Here is a 19729-nt window from a genome sequence, read left to right on the forward strand (position 1 = left end):
CAAGTAAAAAATGACTGATAATGAAGTACAAAACCTGAACCAGCAGCAACAAAAAAAGTATAAATTTTGTCCTCGATTGTTCAATAAAAAATTACTAAGCTCTTCAGAGACAAAGTACACAATAAAGAAGTTTAGCACTTCATAGTGTTTATACATCTACCAGCAGTCCACCAGGTACTGAAAATCATATTCATGTTCCATGGTCAGGACCTTTGTCCCGGATAAAAATACAGGTCAAAGATTACAAATATATATTTCATATATACTTGTATAGTTGTATAGAAATGGAAAACATATAGACGCATAGTTCAAAGGTCAACAACAAAGTCTTAATCTTAATGTACTTGGCATTAACTTGCAAGTGCAAATCCACCAACTCTACAAAATTTTAGCTTAGTTTAAGAGCATAACAACAGTCATAATATAGTATCTTAATAACTGCAAGAGATACACTCATAAGCTTTTTGCCAACTATCAGCATCTACAATATGATGACTGATGAGATGAAATAATGCAGACTGACATTAAAGATAAGAGTTCCCAATGAATGAACCAGCCTCCATGTTCTACCCATGAAAGCAAGACAAAGCCTGTTGTAAACAAAAAAAGAGATAGTAAGCATGGAAAAAGATCAGACATTACTTACTTTTCATTTTGATCAGAGAAACTTTGATTTCTAGTGTATGCCAATAGATCGAGTTGTACCAATATTTGAAAAGTCACTTCAAATGGTTACATTATCAAGACTTATTTTACCGTGGTGGACTGGTGGTGGTGGTGGAGGGGTATGTGTAGAAAGGGAGGGATGCCCTAGATTCCTAAACATCATCATCCATGGATTAGAAGCCAATATAAAGACCTTTACTTTAGCAAAAGAAATTTCAGGATCATCAGTTTACATGTTGACATTCACTGGTAATTACTCTTTCTAAAGTGACAAAGCATGCCAATTATGTACCAACAAGTAGCAACTCAAAACTTACCAATGTAGAACACTGAACTTATAATGAGGTAAGCAGATAAGAGAAAAAGGCTCAAACCTATCACACGCTTCTGGTAGTGAAGGCTCAACATTACAGGGAAGACCAAAGACAACCCAGAATAGTTGCAAAGCCAAATCAAAAAGATCAAAACTTTATCATCCAAGAAAACAATTATGATCAAAAGTAGTTTATAATCCAAGAAGCATAAAAATCAAAAGTTCAAAACTTTATCACCCAAAAAGCATATAATATAATAAAAAAATCAAAACTTTATCACCTAATAAACTTTTAATCATTCAATTTAACCAAAAATCAAAACTTTATCATATAGAAAACTTATAATCATTCAATTCAATCCAAAAAATGAAGTGGGATACCTCAGGAGAGAGACGCTTGCAGTGACCACACTAAGGAGCGTGGAAATCAACGTAGACATAATCAAAAGAAGAAATGGTTTAACCAAAGTTTTTTGCAAAAACCAGCTTAGTTCACTAAACAACCCTTTAAATTTACTTCTTTTCTTTTCCATTATTATTAATGATTATAAGTTTTCTATATGATAAAGTTTTGATTTTTTGGCTTTATTCAAACAATTAGAACACGAGAGTGAAAGAAAAGAGAATCAAACCTGGAGATCAGAGAATCATCAAATAACCTCTCAAGCTTCTTCAATGGAGTGGAAAGTCCAGGAGTTGCTTCAGTGGAGGGTTGGAGAAACCTCAGAAGAGAAAGGAGAGAGAGAATTGTCCTAGAGATCAACAATTCAACTATGAATCAGACAATTCAACCCAAAAGAACGATAAGTCACTCAAATTCAACCCAAAATACGAAAACCAAAAACCAGAAACAAAACGATCAAATAAACCCTAAAATAATCGAAAACCAATTGAACAAATAGTCATTAATCAAAATTGGCCACATTTTAACTTTATAACTAATGTGTAAATAAATGGAAGAAGGAAAGACAAAATAAATAGGAGAAGCCCAAGCATTCATTTTAGCACCCCAACCAACTCAACACAACACCACCACACAGGCATCAAATGAGCAATAACAGCCCGTTGCGATAGAACCATGGTAGCAGACCACAGTAAATTCCAGAAGGCATAACTCCTAGCACACAACTCTAAATCGATAAATTCTTGAGCCTAGATTGAATAAATTTTCAAGATCTAAAACATTGATGAAGGGACTATGAGCTAAAAACAACTTTAGGTCGATGATTTTTGGACGAACAGAACAGCAGTAACAGCACAGCACCAGAATAACAGCGGCAACAACGTTAAACAACAGCTACCCGCTATAGTCACTCACAACAACAATCATCATGATACTTGTACAGAAGCTAAATAGAGCAGAAATTCTCCAAGCTCATAAAATTAAGGTTCAATACTAAGACTAACTCAATTGCATCAACTCTAAATAGAAATCATATATAATAAGCCTTGAAAAATTAAACATGTATATGTTTTTAAAATTATTATAATAGCATGCAATTAGAACAGTACAACTATACTTGAAATAAAAATAATTCCTAAGCATAGCTAGAAACCAACACTGAGAAATACACAAAAAAAAAAAAAAATGTAATACTTACAAAATAATTCCTAAGCAAATAATTTATGCTGGATAAGTGTTAATCAATTGCTTCCATACTCAAATTAAATTCAACTCTGCCAATGCCATTAACAAAATTTTAGCACAATTAATCCATAATTCCTTAATACATAACCCATAATTCCTTAATCAATAACCCATAATTAACCAAAAAATTCTTTAAACAAATAAACAGATAAAGCAAGTACCAATTACTGATTTTGGGTATCTATGTAAATGGCACCAATAGCTTGTGAATAGTACCAATTACTGTTTTTGAGTACCTGCTCGGAGGAGGCCTTTGTTGTTGGGAAGGGAGCCGTAAATGGGGGCAGAACTGATTATTTTTCCGTCCATTGAAGCTGAGGAAGTTATTTTTCACGCACAAATTACCATTACCTGAACTTGTAATACGAAGGAGAAAAAAAAAATTATATAGATAGATAAGGAAGTTATGATATTAAAGGAAGTTATGATACAATGCACCAAATTTAAGAAATAATTTAATCTAGCAACTTTAAAAAAGCTAAGCTATAAAGAATCACTCTACACTGCACAAGCTGCTAAATGCACCAAACAATAATAGTAAAAACACATATAGGAACACAATTCCAGATAGCTAAGCGACATCATGAACGCATAAAGCCTGGTAAGAAGTATATATATACCAAAAAAAGCACATGCCAGAAACAAAAGAGATACCTTAACAGATCTCCTAACCCCAACAGAACAAGCAACTCTGCAATAGCAGACCCACAAGCAATGCAATCAGCAAGCCTGTAACCCGGGAAAAGCACAAATTTAGACCGGGGACAAATAAACTCCAAAAGCAGTGGAAATAGAAGCTGTTCTCTTAAAATACAATTCGACAAACCATACAGCTAATATGCAACAGATCAATCTAGAACAAATAATCAATAAGCTCTTGGAATCTATACGCCATAATCAAAGCAGAGGCAAAATAGCTATCACCCACACAAACAATCTAGATCAAATTACGGGTAAACTGTCTCAATTTATTAATAATAATTTCATAAATTAAAAGTCCTATTTGTCAGAGATTCAAAATTTGTAGTCCAAATTACATCTGCGAGACCATAAAGAAACCAAAATGTAATGAAACCACCTCTCAAAAGAATACCTATGCACAGGCAACTCAGATAGATCAAAGGCAAAGAGAATTTGTAATTGAGCACAAATAAACCACCACATCCAAAAACAAACCCACCCCTCAGGCTATATATAGCCCACGGCAAATGCAAGCACAACGAAGTCATCCCTTAGTCTCCTAAAACTATTATTTTTTAATTTTTCAGGAAAAGGACACTAGAGTAGAGCCCAAGTAAGGCAGTCCTAACCAAAAACCATACATCACCGACTATAACCTCCTAATTCAGAAACAAAAAACCAAACCTAAAACAGAACATAATACAATAACCCAAACCGACGAATCATAGGAACGGTAAAAAGCTAAACAAGGAAAACATACCAGCCATTCCTGCACAGGCAGCCGGACAAAAGCAGCCTACTCCCACACCTGAGCATCCCAACCGCAAACTCCCAAAACAAGAGCGATACAAACCAAAGCAAAGGCTAAATCAACACAAAAGCAAGTCAGAACCAACTCTGGTAAGGAAAAGCAACAACAACAGCTGGCATTGGAATCAACGCCACGTGACCAAAGAGGGGCAAAACCGTCAATTCCTTGAATTCAAGGACACCTCTGTAATAACACCAGCAAGAACTATTCATAAGCTACAGTAAATTTTTTGCATTTTTATAAGGTTTAAGGATTACCTGTATAATTGTATATCATAGTCATATTTACTTACACTATGAGCTCCTCATCCCATAATATCTCGTACAAATGTATATTGTATAAACGTATATGTACAAGATGAATGTTTCTTTTATTCTCGTATAAATCATAGATATATTTCGTTAGGGTATGAGATTTTTATACATGCATCCAATAACTTCTTGTATAAGTGTCTAGCTAGTCGTTGGTTTGAGTTTCCAATCAAAGTAGCTCTTTTGCCTGTAAAATGCATAAGATGTGTGCTTTTAATTATACTCTTTTCTTTTCTCCTGATTGTTATATCATCATGCAAGCTAAGCTAGAAAAGAGTGGCAGACGAATAAATTGTAGAGTCGTCTTTTTTGGGTATTGTATTATGTCCACACAATAAAAAGAAAATTGAAAGATCATGAATCATAATCAACATCATATTTATGCGATGAAAATAAAAATTATCATAATACTCGTATCATGCTTTATTATTAACTGAATGATATATATACTTCAATTCCTCCGTTCTTTAATTATTTGTATATATGGAGGGAACATTTTGACATTTGCATGGTTTATTTATTAACTTTGACCATATATTTTTTTAAGAAGGATTTATTTTGGTCTAATGGATGAGAAATACAAACAATAAACACATGAAATAAATTAAATGTAAAAAAATAAGCTTGGTTATGTAATTAGTAGCTTAAAACTAAAAATCAAGCAATATACTGAAATTTGCTTTATCATATCCTCTAATATCCCTACTTTATATCTATACAGCTGATCAATTTAAAAAGTACATGTGAGCTGCTTCAATTTCTCTAATTCGATTAACAATGAAATGCTAGATCGAGAAATGATTTTTGATGATTAAAAAACAAACATCTAAATTAAAGTTGTTGAGCAAAAGTCCAAGAAAAAAATTACAGCCTAATCTTCCAGAAATGAGCAATTTTTACATATTTCTATTCAGCCACATCAAATTGAAGGAGAGAAAATACCTTACAAGTTTCTGAGTTTCATCAAATTTATGGCAGGGACTTCCCCACCACCATTACCTCCAGCGCCGTTCATCACAGTTTCTTTCCTCTTTTTCCCTTTAAGATCAAAAGGGCGAAAATCCTTGAGGGTTTCATCACCAATCCTTCATTTTAAAATAGTTCAAGTTATTAATCGAATTTGAGAAAATTAATTAAGAAGCTTAACGAAGAAACGTAGCACAAAAAAGGATTACTGTGAAAAGATTGTCAAAATTGATATTAGATGATTATAAAAATTAAAGGATAGAGATCTTACCTCAAGAATACTGCAGAGTAGGGATGATCCCAGATGGATGTCTCGACTGATCTACAGGTTGACCACCTTCCAAGCCCTGTTCTTCCATGTCAATTCCTCTTTCTTTCCTTCTGTTTAAAATCAAATTAGGGGAAATTACTAACTTATTCACCACTAAATTAAAATTAAACCCCAATTTCCTAACTACTAAGAATCTCTTTTTTTTTTTATGTTCTATTTCAATTCCATTCACTTTTAATTTCTGTTAAGAAAAAAAAAATTGACTAAAAAAAGAAATACCCAGTTCATCATCATGCTTGAATCAACGAAAATTGTAAAATAAAGAACTGGGTTTTTCAAGAAATTCTTCTTTTTCCTACACACAAATACACCCACAAAAATTCAACCCAAAAAATTCGAAAACAACATTAACATATATGCAAAAATCCACGACAATCGAACAAGTAAACCCCAAAAATTTGAAACAAAATCGAGAAAGAGAAAGGAGATCGGACCTGATGAATGTGACGATCGAAATTCTGAGAAGAATCGAAGCCCCATCGTCGAAAGGGATGATCGGTGGTCTTGAGTTGCTGAAGTTTTAGTTTTCTCTCTCTAGGTTCTCTCTCATTGTTTCCCCTAAATCTGACCTTTTTTCTTCTGAGATGGAAAGACAGAGGGGAAGAAGGTGAGGAAGTAGGTGAGAAAGCAAGGGCAAAATCGACAATTCAATGAATTCAGGGGCACCTATGTAATAGCACCAAAAAACACTATTCATAAGGAATAGTAGAAAGTTTGCATTTTTATAATAGTTATGGATATTTTACAATTTTTGATAATCATGACGTATTGGTTATTATTAGTGATATTTCTTTTCCATTAAAAGAAATACGAGTAAAAAAAAAAAAAAAACTTTTAAGATAAGAGAGTCCTTGTAGAAGTGTAACCTCGATCATCTCCTAGTTGAATAATATATATATTCTTCATTCATTTGGAGTACACTATAGAGATGAGGTCCCCGATAGTGATAAGGTTGTTTTTGAAAGAAAAAAGAGAAGCATAAATGTAATCCTACAACCCCAAAATTAGTCCGACCTCCTTGACCCATTTGGATTAGACAAAGTATAATTATCTCTTTTACCACAACGTCAAATCTTAACTTGCGACCAAATCTTACTGTTGAAGATGTCGTCATTTAATTTATATCATACATGTCTCTTGCTTATAAACAAAACTTTTAGTTTACATTTAAAAGAATATTGTAGTTACATCTAATATGCATTAGGTGACATTTTAATTCTAATTTATCATGTAAGCGGCTTTAGTTACATCTAATATTCATTAGAGTGAGAGATAGCTTAGATGATTAGAAATTTCCTTTTAATTTCAAGAGATTTGAATCAATTCTCATCATCCGACCTTATGACTCTTTCAATTTTTAAAAAAGGCGAATAGGGATGATTGAACACATCGGATCAAACCAAAAAAACACTGGAGTTTTAAATTCAAGACCAGATTTCTATCAAAAATGGATCAAAACCAGCTTAGACTAATCAAACTAGTCTAAACTTGGACTGGTGGACTGGTTTGAAGATAACAATTTTGACTTCTTTTTATATTAAGGTATTTACTTCAAAAATTAGATTTCCTGTTTCATAACAATTGCAACACTTTAACTAAAAAGTTCTCACTTTTTTAATCAAAGCCTTCCAATTTTTTTTTTTAAACAAATGAAGCGTATGAAAAGTACAAATAATTGACTTGCTAAATATGATCTGAACTTGATTATTATAACGAACTATTTGTCACCTCCTAAACATCTCGGAGGCGACACAATGCAATCATCCAAACAAATAAGAGACGAAAATGTATAGTAGTGTAGGACTATAGAAGGGCGGTTCCAAAGAAAGAATCTACAACATATAGGTCAATATCCACACTTGATCAAATCTATGACTATGTAGTCTATTCCATGTTAAAGTAAATAATGCAAATCTACAATAACCCCAAACTTCAAATAGATGAATATGTTTATTATTTGTACTACTATTATTATTTAGAGTACTACTTTACTACTTGTTGAAGTGAATGCAATCTAGTGAGATGACAGCTTGCAATTGCCAATTGCATAATGACAACTTGACCTTTGTATAGTAGGAAACAACTAGTGGTAGTACTTGTAATGGCTGTTAGCTTAGTTCACTCGATCTTTTTGTAATTATGATTTTAATTCTTTTGGTGATCCCTAGATGACATTAATTTTCTATCATTTGCTGGCAATAATGACTAATTATCATTTCACATCTACTACTTGCTCATCATCGACATACATTGGTTAGCTACTATTCTATGAATTTTTTAAAATTAGTTAGTAAAATAAAGAGTAACACAAGATTTTTATGCATATATTAAAGCTCTAGGAAATGTATAATAATATATTTGATTAGTTTTTACACTAATCACATATATTCAATTATTTGAGAGTGGGAGATAGCTCAAGTAGTTAGAACTTTTCTCCCGATTCCATGAGACATTGAGATTGATTCTCACCCTCGCCTTTATGGCTCTCTAAACAGTGTAAAAAAAACATATATTTCCTCTGTTTTTTTATACTTGCAATACACCTTTTATCACGCTTATCGATGAGGTGATTAAACTAAGTAAACGAATGAATTAAGGTATGAAATTTAAACCGTAGCAACTTATCCCTTTCTTCTTATAGGTGTTAAAATTTCGTAAATTAATTTATCCGTTTACCTAGTCTAATATCTTTCTTAGCATGTGTGTCAAAAGGATGTATTACAACTAAATAAAAACGGAGGAAGTATTCAATTATCTTTCTCCATCCTCTTCTTCCAACATATGTAACTTGTACTGACATTATGAGATAGCTTGAATGGGATTTTAGTATGTAGGAGGTCCTACCATATACCTACTCAAAAAAATCTAAATCTTTTTTCTTTTTCTTTTCTTTTTTTTTTTTTTTTTTAAATATGAAATCTTTGGTGGATTTTTGTATGTAGGATTTTAGGAGTACATTTTATGTACAAGAATTTATAAGGTAAATTAGATAGTTAAATTAAACATATCAATTGATACATGATTTAATTATGCACTTCTAAATTATTATTAAATTAGCTTATGTATAACATCATTTATATATCCAACCTTAAATCCCTAATGATTATATATATAATTACCCTTTAATAAAATGGTTTATTTACATACTAATAAGTTCACTCGTGTGGAATGAACTTACTAGGACTCATTGCATAGATTAATTAGAAACATCTTAGCTAGACTTTGTTGTCAGAGAATAAACTTGCAAGAGTAAAGTATAACATTGAAACTTATTTGACCTACAACTTTTCATTGAAGTGAAGAGAATGAACGCTTTTTAGTGCTATTACCATTACATATTTTATAAAGATGCATATTTAGTGAGATAAATTGAGTATTGATTGGATATACGGATAGTCTCTAGTATACAAATTATTTCTATTGATAAATCAAAATATATTTTATCAAAAGCAACAATCAAAGGTTAAAAAACTAATCTAACCAACTTTTGCATTGTTTTTGGCTTGATGCCTAACTTTTTAGCCAACAAACAATATACATAATTGGCAATCATATTTTTTGCCTATTTGATATAGGTCAAACTTCAAAGTAGATCAAAAGATGGCAAACAACTCTATGCTTTTCATGATCACCATATCGTGCTATATATGTAAAATTTTAGGGCAAAAGACTAGCTATATCACTATATTTTAGGTCTTTGTTAATGAAGTATATTAATAAATACTTTGTATTGGTTAATGTCCGAGCTATATCTGTTTTAAATAAACATATAGTTAAATATTGCAATTTAGTCAGTGTAAATTAGTCATCATCAATTGCTATTTTAAAATATCAAGCTTAAATTAGAAAATGCATGTACTTTTAACAAAAAGTCTATAATGAAGAGCAATACAATAAATATGAATAAATTTGGCATATTCAATCATTAGAAAGCTTAGAGCAACTCCAATGGTTGTAGTTAGGGATTTGCTTGCAATTTTAAATAGTCCCTAGCTACTAGCTTGACCATTGGAGCAAAAATATGTAATTAGCTTAGTCTGCCAAGCTAATTTGCTTGAAAAAAACTTGCCAAAAAGAAAATGCTAAAAGTCAATTTGTAATTAAGATAAAAATAATTAATTGATAATTTAGATAGTAAGCTAATAGCTAGCCATTGGGGATCAAACTAGCTACAAACATAATTAGCTTGAAAGCTTATGTGGCATGATCAGCATATTTGACAATTAGCTTACCATTGGAGTTGCTCATAGAGAAAAAAAAAAAATAACTACCTTAATTAGTTCATAAGATATAGAGCTATAATGCATACATGTTTTTGGAAAATTATACAATAAATTTATTATTTCCATTATAAACTAAGAAGTTAATTAAAAAGATTTCAGAGGAAAATTTTCCTCCAAAACACTCCACTTAAAGTACTTATATAGATAGAGATAGAGGGTTTAGTACTTTATTTGAAGAGACTAATGACAATGTATATATGTTAATATGTGCATTGGAATTATAAATACAAGTACAAATATATACCCCCACTATTGTATTGATATTCAAAAGCAACGAAATTTGTTATAGCATGCGGATTAATTGAAAACATATATGTAGTGCCCCTTTCGTTCATAAACATTCACTTATTTGAACATTGATTATCTTACATAAAAGTCAAAATAATAAGAACTTATAAAGACGAAGGGAGTAGTATTATGGAAAATAGTAGCGAGATTTCTATGAGTTGCACTAGATTGTATATACGTAGTATATGACTACACGGTTAACCATGAACAATGGTTGAATAGTTAATCTAATCATACATTTGTTCAGATTAATTTTTGATAGAAATTTTAGGACAATATGTTATTGATCTTAATTTACTTTAGGGCACTGTAATTTTATTAATTAACCTTACTAATTGTATTATAGACCGTATTTTTTACATATTCCAATTATATGGTGATAATGCACTACTGATTGATGAATGCAATATCCCAATAATAAGCTAATAAGCAATAAGTGACTTGCATCTGTTACTTGTTTAGTTAACTATATATAGTGCATGCCATTATATTAACATCATAACATGGATGACAATTAAAATGGACCTAGTTTAACAACATTATTTTGAATTCCAGGCCATTAAAAATTAAGACTTTTTATTATTTTTAAAAACTATTTTATGTTAAAAATTTTGATAAAAAGGGAATCAAAACTAAAGCATACTGTGCTACACTATACTTCTCGGGATTGGGAAAAAAGGTGTCTGACTGAAGAAATGAATTGGCATTATCATCAGTTGCCCTCATGTTCAAGATTCCATTATAAACTCTACCGATACCCATCAAGAAATAAAAAATTAAAAATTTGAAAAAAATTTACTCAAAAAGTTTATTTTGTCTTAAACATGGTGACAAATTACAAAGTTTGTAACATGATGAGAAATATTGTTCACTAATTTCTATAAACATGCATTACAAAAATTTTAAATACAAAAACAAAAGAAATTGTAATTTTTTAAACTCATTTACCCATAACATGCCCTTACCAAGGTGTTTGTTGATGATTATTCTGATGTTGCTCATGTTGTTGTTCAAAAGAGGCTGATGTTGGGCTCATATGTCCTAACCCTGCCATGTTTAGGAAGTCTTTATGTGTAAATGTTCTCAACCCTAGGAAATCTCTTGTCAACCCGTCGTTGCCCCCATTACCACCACCATTGCCTCCTCCTACTCCTCCACCACCGCCACTGTTAAGTTGTGACTTTGTCGCGGTCATAGCTTGGTGATGAAAGTCACCAAAACTTGACGAGTCAAAACCGCCACTTACTGATGATGCTGAAGATTGAAATGAGCTAAGCATCATTACATCATGCAGCATGGAGGATTGTCCTCCTCCGACTCCGTCCCCCTCGGGTGTTGGCATGCCTTGATTTTGTTCCATGAACCCTGGGTTCACGGTTAGTCCACAACTAGTACTATTTGTTAGTACTACTTGATGACCGCCGTGTTGTTGCTGTTGTTGTTGTTGCTGTTGTTGTTGTTGTTGCTGGTGTTGATGATTACTTACGGTCACCCCCATCTCCGCCGCCTTCTGTAAGAGGGCGGTGGCGGACATCTGGGGATTGGCCGGGGCTTGAAAAGACGACAATGTAGACCCCATTGCATTATTATTACTTGAACTTTGTTGTTCATACTGTTGTTGTTGCTGTTGCTGTTGCTGCTGTTGTTGTTGCTGGTGGTGGTGTTGGAATGAGTACAAATGAGACGAATGCGGGTGATGATCAAGCTGTCCACCTCCACCATCAACAACATTCTGTTGTTGCGGAGGAGGAGGACAAGCTAACCACGGTGGGATATCCGACCTAACATTGATCATATTCGAGTGTTGGCCGAATTGGTGTTGGTGGTGATCAGGTTGTTCTCTCTTGAGAGGAAGAGAGTGAAGGAGTTGATGATGAGAAGTCAAGTGAGGTGGAAGAGAAAAGTGGGATGAAGAATTGTTAGTGGTAATTCCTGCAAGTCCACCACTTTGGTGTGATACTGATGATGGTAGTGTACTAAGAGGGTTAATGGCTCTTGTACTCTCTTCTGCTAATGCATCACAAAATGCTCTGTGAGTTATAAAACTGTCCCTCCTGCACACACCACAACAACATCGACAATAAATAAAAAATTACGAAATATACTACTCATACCAACAAAAAGAACGATTATAAATGTTCATTAAGTACAACACAATGCAACAGGCTAAAGTAGTAGCATGGCATTACTAGTATGATGCATTTCATTAATGGTTATTTCGCAATTCTCACACCCCGTTTAAAAAACATAACCGAAAAGTGAGGCTTTTTTCCTTTTTTTCTGAGTACTTAACATCTTCATGTTTAAAAAAAAAAAAAAAAAACACATGAACTGTGAATGAGTTTGGCAATAGTACAACTAAGATGGAGGTAAGTTGGAAAAAAACAGCTAGAAAAATTTCAAACAGTTTTTTTCATAGCATAACCCCACAAGTATGCTTTTCCCTTCTTTTCTTTCTCACACACATATGAATACATACACATTACACACACATTCACGGGCACATTATAATTATTATTGGCTTGACTCATGAAAAGACATCCCAAGGTTTTAAAGAATAAAGTTGTTTATTTTTACAAGAAAAGAATACAAATTGGTAATCCCAATACATTTTATGCATCATTTATATATGTTTGTTATTCAAATTGTAATAATGAGTGAGACATAATTATAAAAATTAAAAGTGGGATTCCCATGGTTGGGTTTAAAAGTCTTAGTATAAAAGATAGTCTATGTGAGAAAAAGAGTTTGATTATATTACAAATCTAGCTTATAATAATTCCATTTTGGGAAATTCACATGCAATCATTCAAGTCATCTTGCATTACATTGAGTAATTTAAGGTGACTAATTTGCATATGACTTCAAAAGCCAGCTTATTACTAGTGTATTTATTACCCCGATGATACTGTAAAAAGGATGATTTCGTTTGGAACTCCTTTTAATTATTAAATCCCGCCTGACCCCCTCTCCTAAAAATAAATCCTAGATTGAGTTTTCGATCAACAAGTGCAATTACGTCTAATGATGACTTACAACTTAATAATTACACACATTTGAATCAATACATATAGTCAAGGGATGATACATGCATGTAAACTAGAAACTTACACTTAGAACAAAAAGTAAAAATTAAACTTCAACACGTTATCATCATTGAATTGTGAATTTGTGATTATTTCCCAAATTAGATTAAGGTCATACTATATACCGACATACTATTAATAACAAAATATGAACATGAATATAATGTGTTACATATGTAATAAACTTACCTAGAGAAAAGGGTACCACAATCACATCTATACTCTCTAGTACCACAAATCTTGGAATGAGCCTTCCAATCTGATTGAACTGCGTATTTCTTCGAACACTTCTCACATTTCCACTTCTTCTCACCATGCTTCCTACAGAAATGCTTCTTAATTCCGGTTAAGTCCCCGAGTGCTCGCGACGGCTCGTGATGAACACAGCTAGGCTCGGGACACACATACACTTTTTTCCGTATTACCTGATCTTTAGCCCTTTGTTTAAGCTTCCAAGGTAGGTTATGACCTCGACGATGAAGTTGAAGATTTTGATCTCTTTGAAATCCTTTGTTACAGATCTCGCAGATAAACCTGTTTGTTGCTAGTAAACTCTTTGGTGATAGTGCTATCACCTCCGCATCCGGGTCTGATAATAGACATCAAAGTTGGGTTGTCATAATAATGCGAAACATACTCAACCAAAAGTTTAAGCTGATGGTTAAAGTCACATGACTGGTTATATACTCTATTAGTATCGATACTGTAGATATAGATACAGATATAGATATGTTACGAGAATATTACTATACCAACCTGGGTTACCGGGGAGGCCTCGTTTCTTCTTAGGAGGAGGTTGAACTTGATGAGGCGAGGCGAATGACGAGGAAGATGCTTGAGTGTATAGCATCGTGTTCGTGTTTGTGTTGGTGTTGGTGGCGGTGTTGTTGGCGTTGGTGGTGGTGGTAGAGGAAGATTGATCATTCCTAGCATTTGAGGAAATGCTTGTTTCACCGGATATAGTAGAAGTCAAATTGGACATGCTCTCATCTAAACCCAACCCTTTCATCATCTTTAAAATTCTTTGATAAATAAATAAACTTCTACTTGTACTATACCTTGCTTAATGAAGCATAGTGATTCTATCTACAACAATAAAAAAAATTTGGTAAGAAAACAATAATTTTGATCAAGAAGTTTAATTATTTGATGAGTTGAGATCTAAAAAAACAACAAACAAACCCTAATAATAATAATAAATATCAAATAAAAATCTGATTTTATATTAAGGTATAATACTAATAATTTTGATGAATAAGAATATATCTTAAAAGGAGGTGGGAAATCAAATAAAATTATATGATATGAGGTTTATTAAAATAGAAAAATTCTTTGATACTTGCTAAGATGCTAAAAACAAAGAAGAAGAAACCAAAAAGAGGATATTATTATTAGGGAAAAATAAATAAATAAAACTGACCTTGGATGATGCTTATAAAGATAGACAAAACAGCAACCACAGACAGAGAGAGAAGGGAAGAGAGGAGAGAGAAAGAGATATGGATGAGAAGGTAAGGGTGATTCCCCCCCTTGTAAAGTCCACCACTCAAAAAAAAAAAAAAATTTTAAAAAAATTTTAAAAAAATAAAATAAAATCAGTAATTTAATTTAATTATGTAATGTACACTTCCAAAGCTAAAAACTGGGACAGTCACACTCCTCTGAAGTTGCACTTTCTGTCCTATCCTTTGTTCCTTTTCTTTCTTACTATTACTACTATCAAGTTAATTTGTCTTTGCTTGTTAATAGTAATAATAATAATTGTCTCATTTTTGTGAGTGAGTGTGTTCTTAAATTTTACTGCTTTCTACTTCTATTGAATAACCTTGTACTTGTACCTTAGCATTGATTTAAATAACTAGAGACATTCATACCATTATATGTATATGCATTGAATGAGGGTCAATGATTGGATGTGTTGTTGTTCCTTGGTATGATTGATTGCAGTTAATTTATATGGAGTAGGTCAGGTTACATACGTAGTAAGTTACCCTTGAACTGTGTATAATGATCAATTTGATAACTCTTTAATATATGAAAAGTCGATCATTCTAATAATCTATTGTGTCATTCATCTATATCTGTAGTATTACAAATCACCTCTTGATATATACTGTACAATATTGTTAAATCATCTTCAAAGTAGATAGTTAGGGCATGTTTTCTTCAACTTAATTTCAGTTCAATTTACTTCAGTTCCAATTAGTTTAGTTCAGTTTTTAATTTCCTTCTCTCATAAACAGTTCAGTTCAGTTCAATTCAGTAATTCAGAACAGACCCTTATTAAGGTGAAAAATATAGATACATCAAGCACTCAATTTTTTTAAGTCATATAAATTAATTGATCAGTCGAGTTGTGTACTCTATATTTGTGTTAGGAGTATATTTATTAATTAGGAGATGCGATGATAAGTACAATAATAAGTACACAATTGGGAATGGAAAACTTACTGTGACCACTATGCCAGAAAAGGGCACTATGCTAAAATTACATGGACATTATCATATAATTCATACAGTGTGACTTCATCATCTTTGTGTGAAAAGTGGTCATGATGTATTGAGTTGTTATCACTTCTATATCGTTGCAAAGTAGTGAGTATACGTAGTGAAATATTTAACTATTAGTTTTTTGTTTTAACAAAAATAACTCAAAAGCTTCTTAATTACTGTACTGTAACAACATCAATCAACTTCGACCATTATATTAAATATTTGTAATACTTTGGTATATTAGTAAAAATTATAATTAGATATTACGGAGTATAGTTATTTTCATTTGATATTAACTAATCCGTCATAATTTTCATTTAAATTTACTATTAATATATTTATACAAAAATATAGCCATGCATAACACAAATCTTTTATATAATTGTAGAGTCATTTAACCATAACCCTCTAAAAGTCCAATTTTCAAATTTTTTTGTTTTTTTTTTTGTTTTTCTTTCGCTATAACCTCCTATTGTTTTTCTTTTTAAAATATACATGTTACGTATATATCGTGAGTTAGCACGAATACACTCTAGTATAAAAATTTTAAAAGTCATTTCCTATGTATCCAAAATAAGAAAATATAGGGAGTATAACCAGCTTTCATTCTTTCAATATACGAAGTATAAAACTTAATGTTGTAGCTTGATAATAATTTAGAAACGAAAAGAGTAAGAAATTAAAGTAAATAATTTAGATTAAGACAAAAACAAAAATAATATAGACTGGTAAAAACTAAAAAGTATGGAGACACATTCCTACCGGTGGAGAGACGGACTTCATTTCTTTTTCAACCTCAGTCCACACCAATGGCTCACATGGCCCTAAAATGATAGAAAAGCACATTTGTAGTGTTTGATAGTAACTTCAACTTAAATAAATAATTAAAGAATTCATACCTCTAATATTACAGCATGATTTATTTATTTATTTATTTTTGTACGAATATATTTTAAAAGAGTTAAAAATAAATAATAGATGAGATTTGATTTTATGTCTAAACTTTTGAATAAATTTTTCGACTTTAATTTTTATAACTTCTTAATTAATAGGTGATTGCTACGGAGCAAAATTGCCAATTAGCGAAAACTTAATGACATTTTGCTTTCAATATTTGAAAAAAATAAAAAAGAAAAGAAAAAAAGGTTGATAACTACCTTCTCCAATCCCCCTCCCACCCCCACCCCACCTCCTCTTTATTAATGTCCACAACCTTCTTCCTCTAATATTATTTTTAATAGAATAGTGAAAAGCTAGCTAGTTTAATATATGAAAATAGACACAAATTTAAAATTATTGGAATAAATAAAAACCAAAAATTTGTATGGCATTCCTCACCTATTTGTATTGACTCATTAAATCAAACACTTTTATTTAGATGGTTTGTAAAGCATGTGGATTAGAAAAAGATTAGTGAAACTCAATAGAGTCAAAAGAAACACAAAGTAGTGTTGTTACAAAATAAACACTAATATTTTAACTCTTTAAGTCCGTTAAGCCATGAAATACTTCTAACATATTATGAATGTATGTTGTTGATGTGCCCGCTTAATGATGTGCTCGATCTATCGACAGACTGTCCACATGTCTTTTATATAGAATTTTATGAATTTCTTTATTATGATGAAAAGCTAGTTGGACTTCCTTATAAAGCGCTAACTTTTTCTACTATGAATGTCTTTATGTTTGCCAATATTGAACGAATGTGTATATGCCTTGATGAAGGCTTCGCTGTAGTCTCTCTAATGAATGTAATGCCGATTCCTACTGCTATTGAGTTGTTGCAAATCAAGCCATCAAAGTTGAGGCAGTGTCTTCCAAGATACAAATATGGATGGTAGTGAATGAATACAAGGGAAAAAGGTTATGGGATCTCATCCCATAGAGAAAATAAAGGTATAGGTGAGACTTTTATAGTGTCACTCAGCTCATTCATTGAACACAGATACTTTCTCTGTCCCCTATTATTTACATCATGAATTCACTTTATATGAGAGTTTCATGAGTCATATAGTGCAAACATACAAGGGCAGAGCGAGTAGTGCTCAGTTAAAACACTTGTACTCCGTAGCAATAGTTGATGGGTTAAAGCATTGGTAAAAATTAAATAGTTGAAATTTAGATGAAATGGATAAGTTAATTGAAATTGAAAAGGCAACAAATGAAACTAAGATAAGTTTTATAAGTAAAATGTGTAAACGAGGACTATAATTACACGTATTTTAATTAAAAGACGTTTTAATGAATCTAATACTCCCTCTGTTTCATAATGTTAGTTCTATATAGAATCAATCACATAAAATAAGAAAAGAAATATATTTGGAATCTAACATTAAAGTACAACATAATTCATAATTAGTTTACCTTATTTTACTTTTTTGATTTTTTTATTAGGAAAGCACAAGTTATAATTGCATAATTAAAGGTAAAGATTTCCTTACTTGGAGTCATGTCATCAATTCACAACCAATTAATTCCAAAAAAATCAAGTTATCAATGAAATATATTCAATATGGGTAATACGTAGGTAAAACCATCATATCTCTCGCTTCTCCTCTCTACTAGAGTTTCTCCAAAATCTTGGCCGTTTAGGCCGGAAATAGTCTAATTTCTTCGGACATAGTCTAAAACCCTTTTCCCTAAATTTTCTTTGGTTTTTCAATTTAGGTTTCAATAAATCTACACGAGTAAGTGTAGATACGTCTGTCTCCATATGACGGAGTCGTTAGTTTTTGTTGGTTTAGTTGTTTGTTTATGTTTATGGTTTATTTGTGTGTTAGGGTTTATCAAAAAGATAATCATCTTTTTCCCTATTGACAGTTCTTTGGTAAAGATTTGTTTGGGATCACAACGGTTGTCAAGTTTTCAAATGCGTTCAAGCGAATCAGATGAAAATCATCCTTACGGCTACAACAAATTGTTAGGCCGTCTCTCCGAAATGGCTGTATATTCTAGCGATGTGTGCGAGAGATGTACCACAGTGCAAGATTTTTTCAACGATCGTAGCTTTGATGAAGGAAACCCTAATTTGATTCAATATTATGTATTTGTTAATGTAGATTTCATTTGTAGATGCCGGATGGCTTTTTATTTATGAATTGATTTGTTTCAAAAAAAAAATATATATATATATTCAATATGGGTAGATCTTTTTAAACGCCCAAAATAATATATGGGACTAACATTATAAAACGGAGGAAGTAATAAAAATAATATAAATATAGAAAATAATGTATTAGTCAAAATTAAAAATTATTTCTTTTGGTTCAGAAGTTCCTGAGCGTAAACTAAAAGCTAGGGCAGAGAGAAATGATGAAGATGAAGACTTGGATTTTGTGGACCGATAAAATGTAATGAATTTTTGTTTAAAAGGAAATCATCTTTCCTCTGACCCTCTTTACTTGCATGATTGGTCCAGTGATTAGCATGCTTTCCCCCTTATTCTTTTTTAATTTCATTATTTTTGACTTTCAATAATGTTAATTATGATCAAGTACTATAAATTAAAAATAGTGCATATTCGATCTAAGTTTAATTTTATTAAATAATTCAGACCTTTTAAAAAATTGTCATTCTATCAAAGTTAAAAATAAATAAATGTGTAAATTTATTGTGTCCTAATAGATGTTAATCTAGCTAATCCTTATGCCAGGATATCTAGTTACTATGATCCATATACATTCATATGCAATTCACCTTATAGTTTTGGGCATATCCACACAATTTAATCGTATAATTTTGCTTAAGAGTTAGAGCTCCTAATGTATTGGTGAAAACTAATTTATCTTAGCCTCCTTCCTCTTTTTTTCACGCGCAACTTGCTTCCTCATTAGCGGACACTTACACGCTTGA

At 31.8% G+C, this 19729-nt stretch overlaps 1 protein-coding gene and 1 long non-coding RNA gene across 2 annotated transcripts; both read right to left on the reverse strand.

The window, feature by feature from the left end:
• Nucleotides 1-241: 241 nt before the first annotated feature.
• On the reverse strand, nt 242-5422 carry LOC145593052 (uncharacterized). Its single transcript, XR_014102533.1, has 6 exons — nt 5373-5422; nt 4069-4172; nt 3282-3356; nt 2864-2978; nt 1612-1731; nt 242-590 (listed from the first exon to the last, which is right to left on the reverse strand). It is a non-coding gene; the product is annotated as an uncharacterized LOC145593052 (long non-coding RNA).
• Nucleotides 5423-11067: 5645 nt separating this feature from the next.
• On the reverse strand, nt 11068-14895 carry LOC145591454 (uncharacterized). Its single transcript, XM_081647911.1, has 4 exons — nt 14805-14895; nt 14141-14470; nt 13574-13973; nt 11068-12352 (listed from the first exon to the last, which is right to left on the reverse strand). Exons 2-4 carry the CDS (start codon nt 14394-14396, stop codon nt 11260-11262), a joined length of 1749 nt encoding a protein of 582 aa, XP_081504037.1. The 5' UTR covers nt 14397-14470; nt 14805-14895; the 3' UTR covers nt 11068-11259.
• Nucleotides 14896-19729: the final 4834 nt, after the last annotated feature.

The sequence above is a fragment of the Chenopodium album genome, chromosome 18, assembly GCF_948465745.1.
Source record: "Chenopodium album chromosome 18, dcCheAlbu1.1, whole genome shotgun sequence".
Lineage (NCBI taxonomy): Eukaryota > Viridiplantae > Streptophyta > Magnoliopsida > Caryophyllales > Amaranthaceae > Chenopodium > Chenopodium album.

What these genes read in the sequence shown, in the direction of transcription:
- LOC145591454 (XM_081647911.1), bottom strand. Translation starts at nt 14,396, where the DNA reads ATGATGAAAGGGTTGGGTTTAGATGAGAGCATGTCCAATTTGACTTCT. An exon ending in AGGCCTCCCCGGTAACCCAG is followed by an intron (nt 13,974 to 14,140) that starts GTTGGTATAGTA and finishes GTCTATTATCAG; the next exon opens with ACCCGGATGCGGAGGTGATA. An exon ending in TGTGGTACCCTTTTCTCTAG is followed by an intron (nt 12,353 to 13,573) that starts GTAAGTTTATTA and finishes TGGTGTGTGCAG; the next exon opens with GAGGGACAGTTTTATAACTC.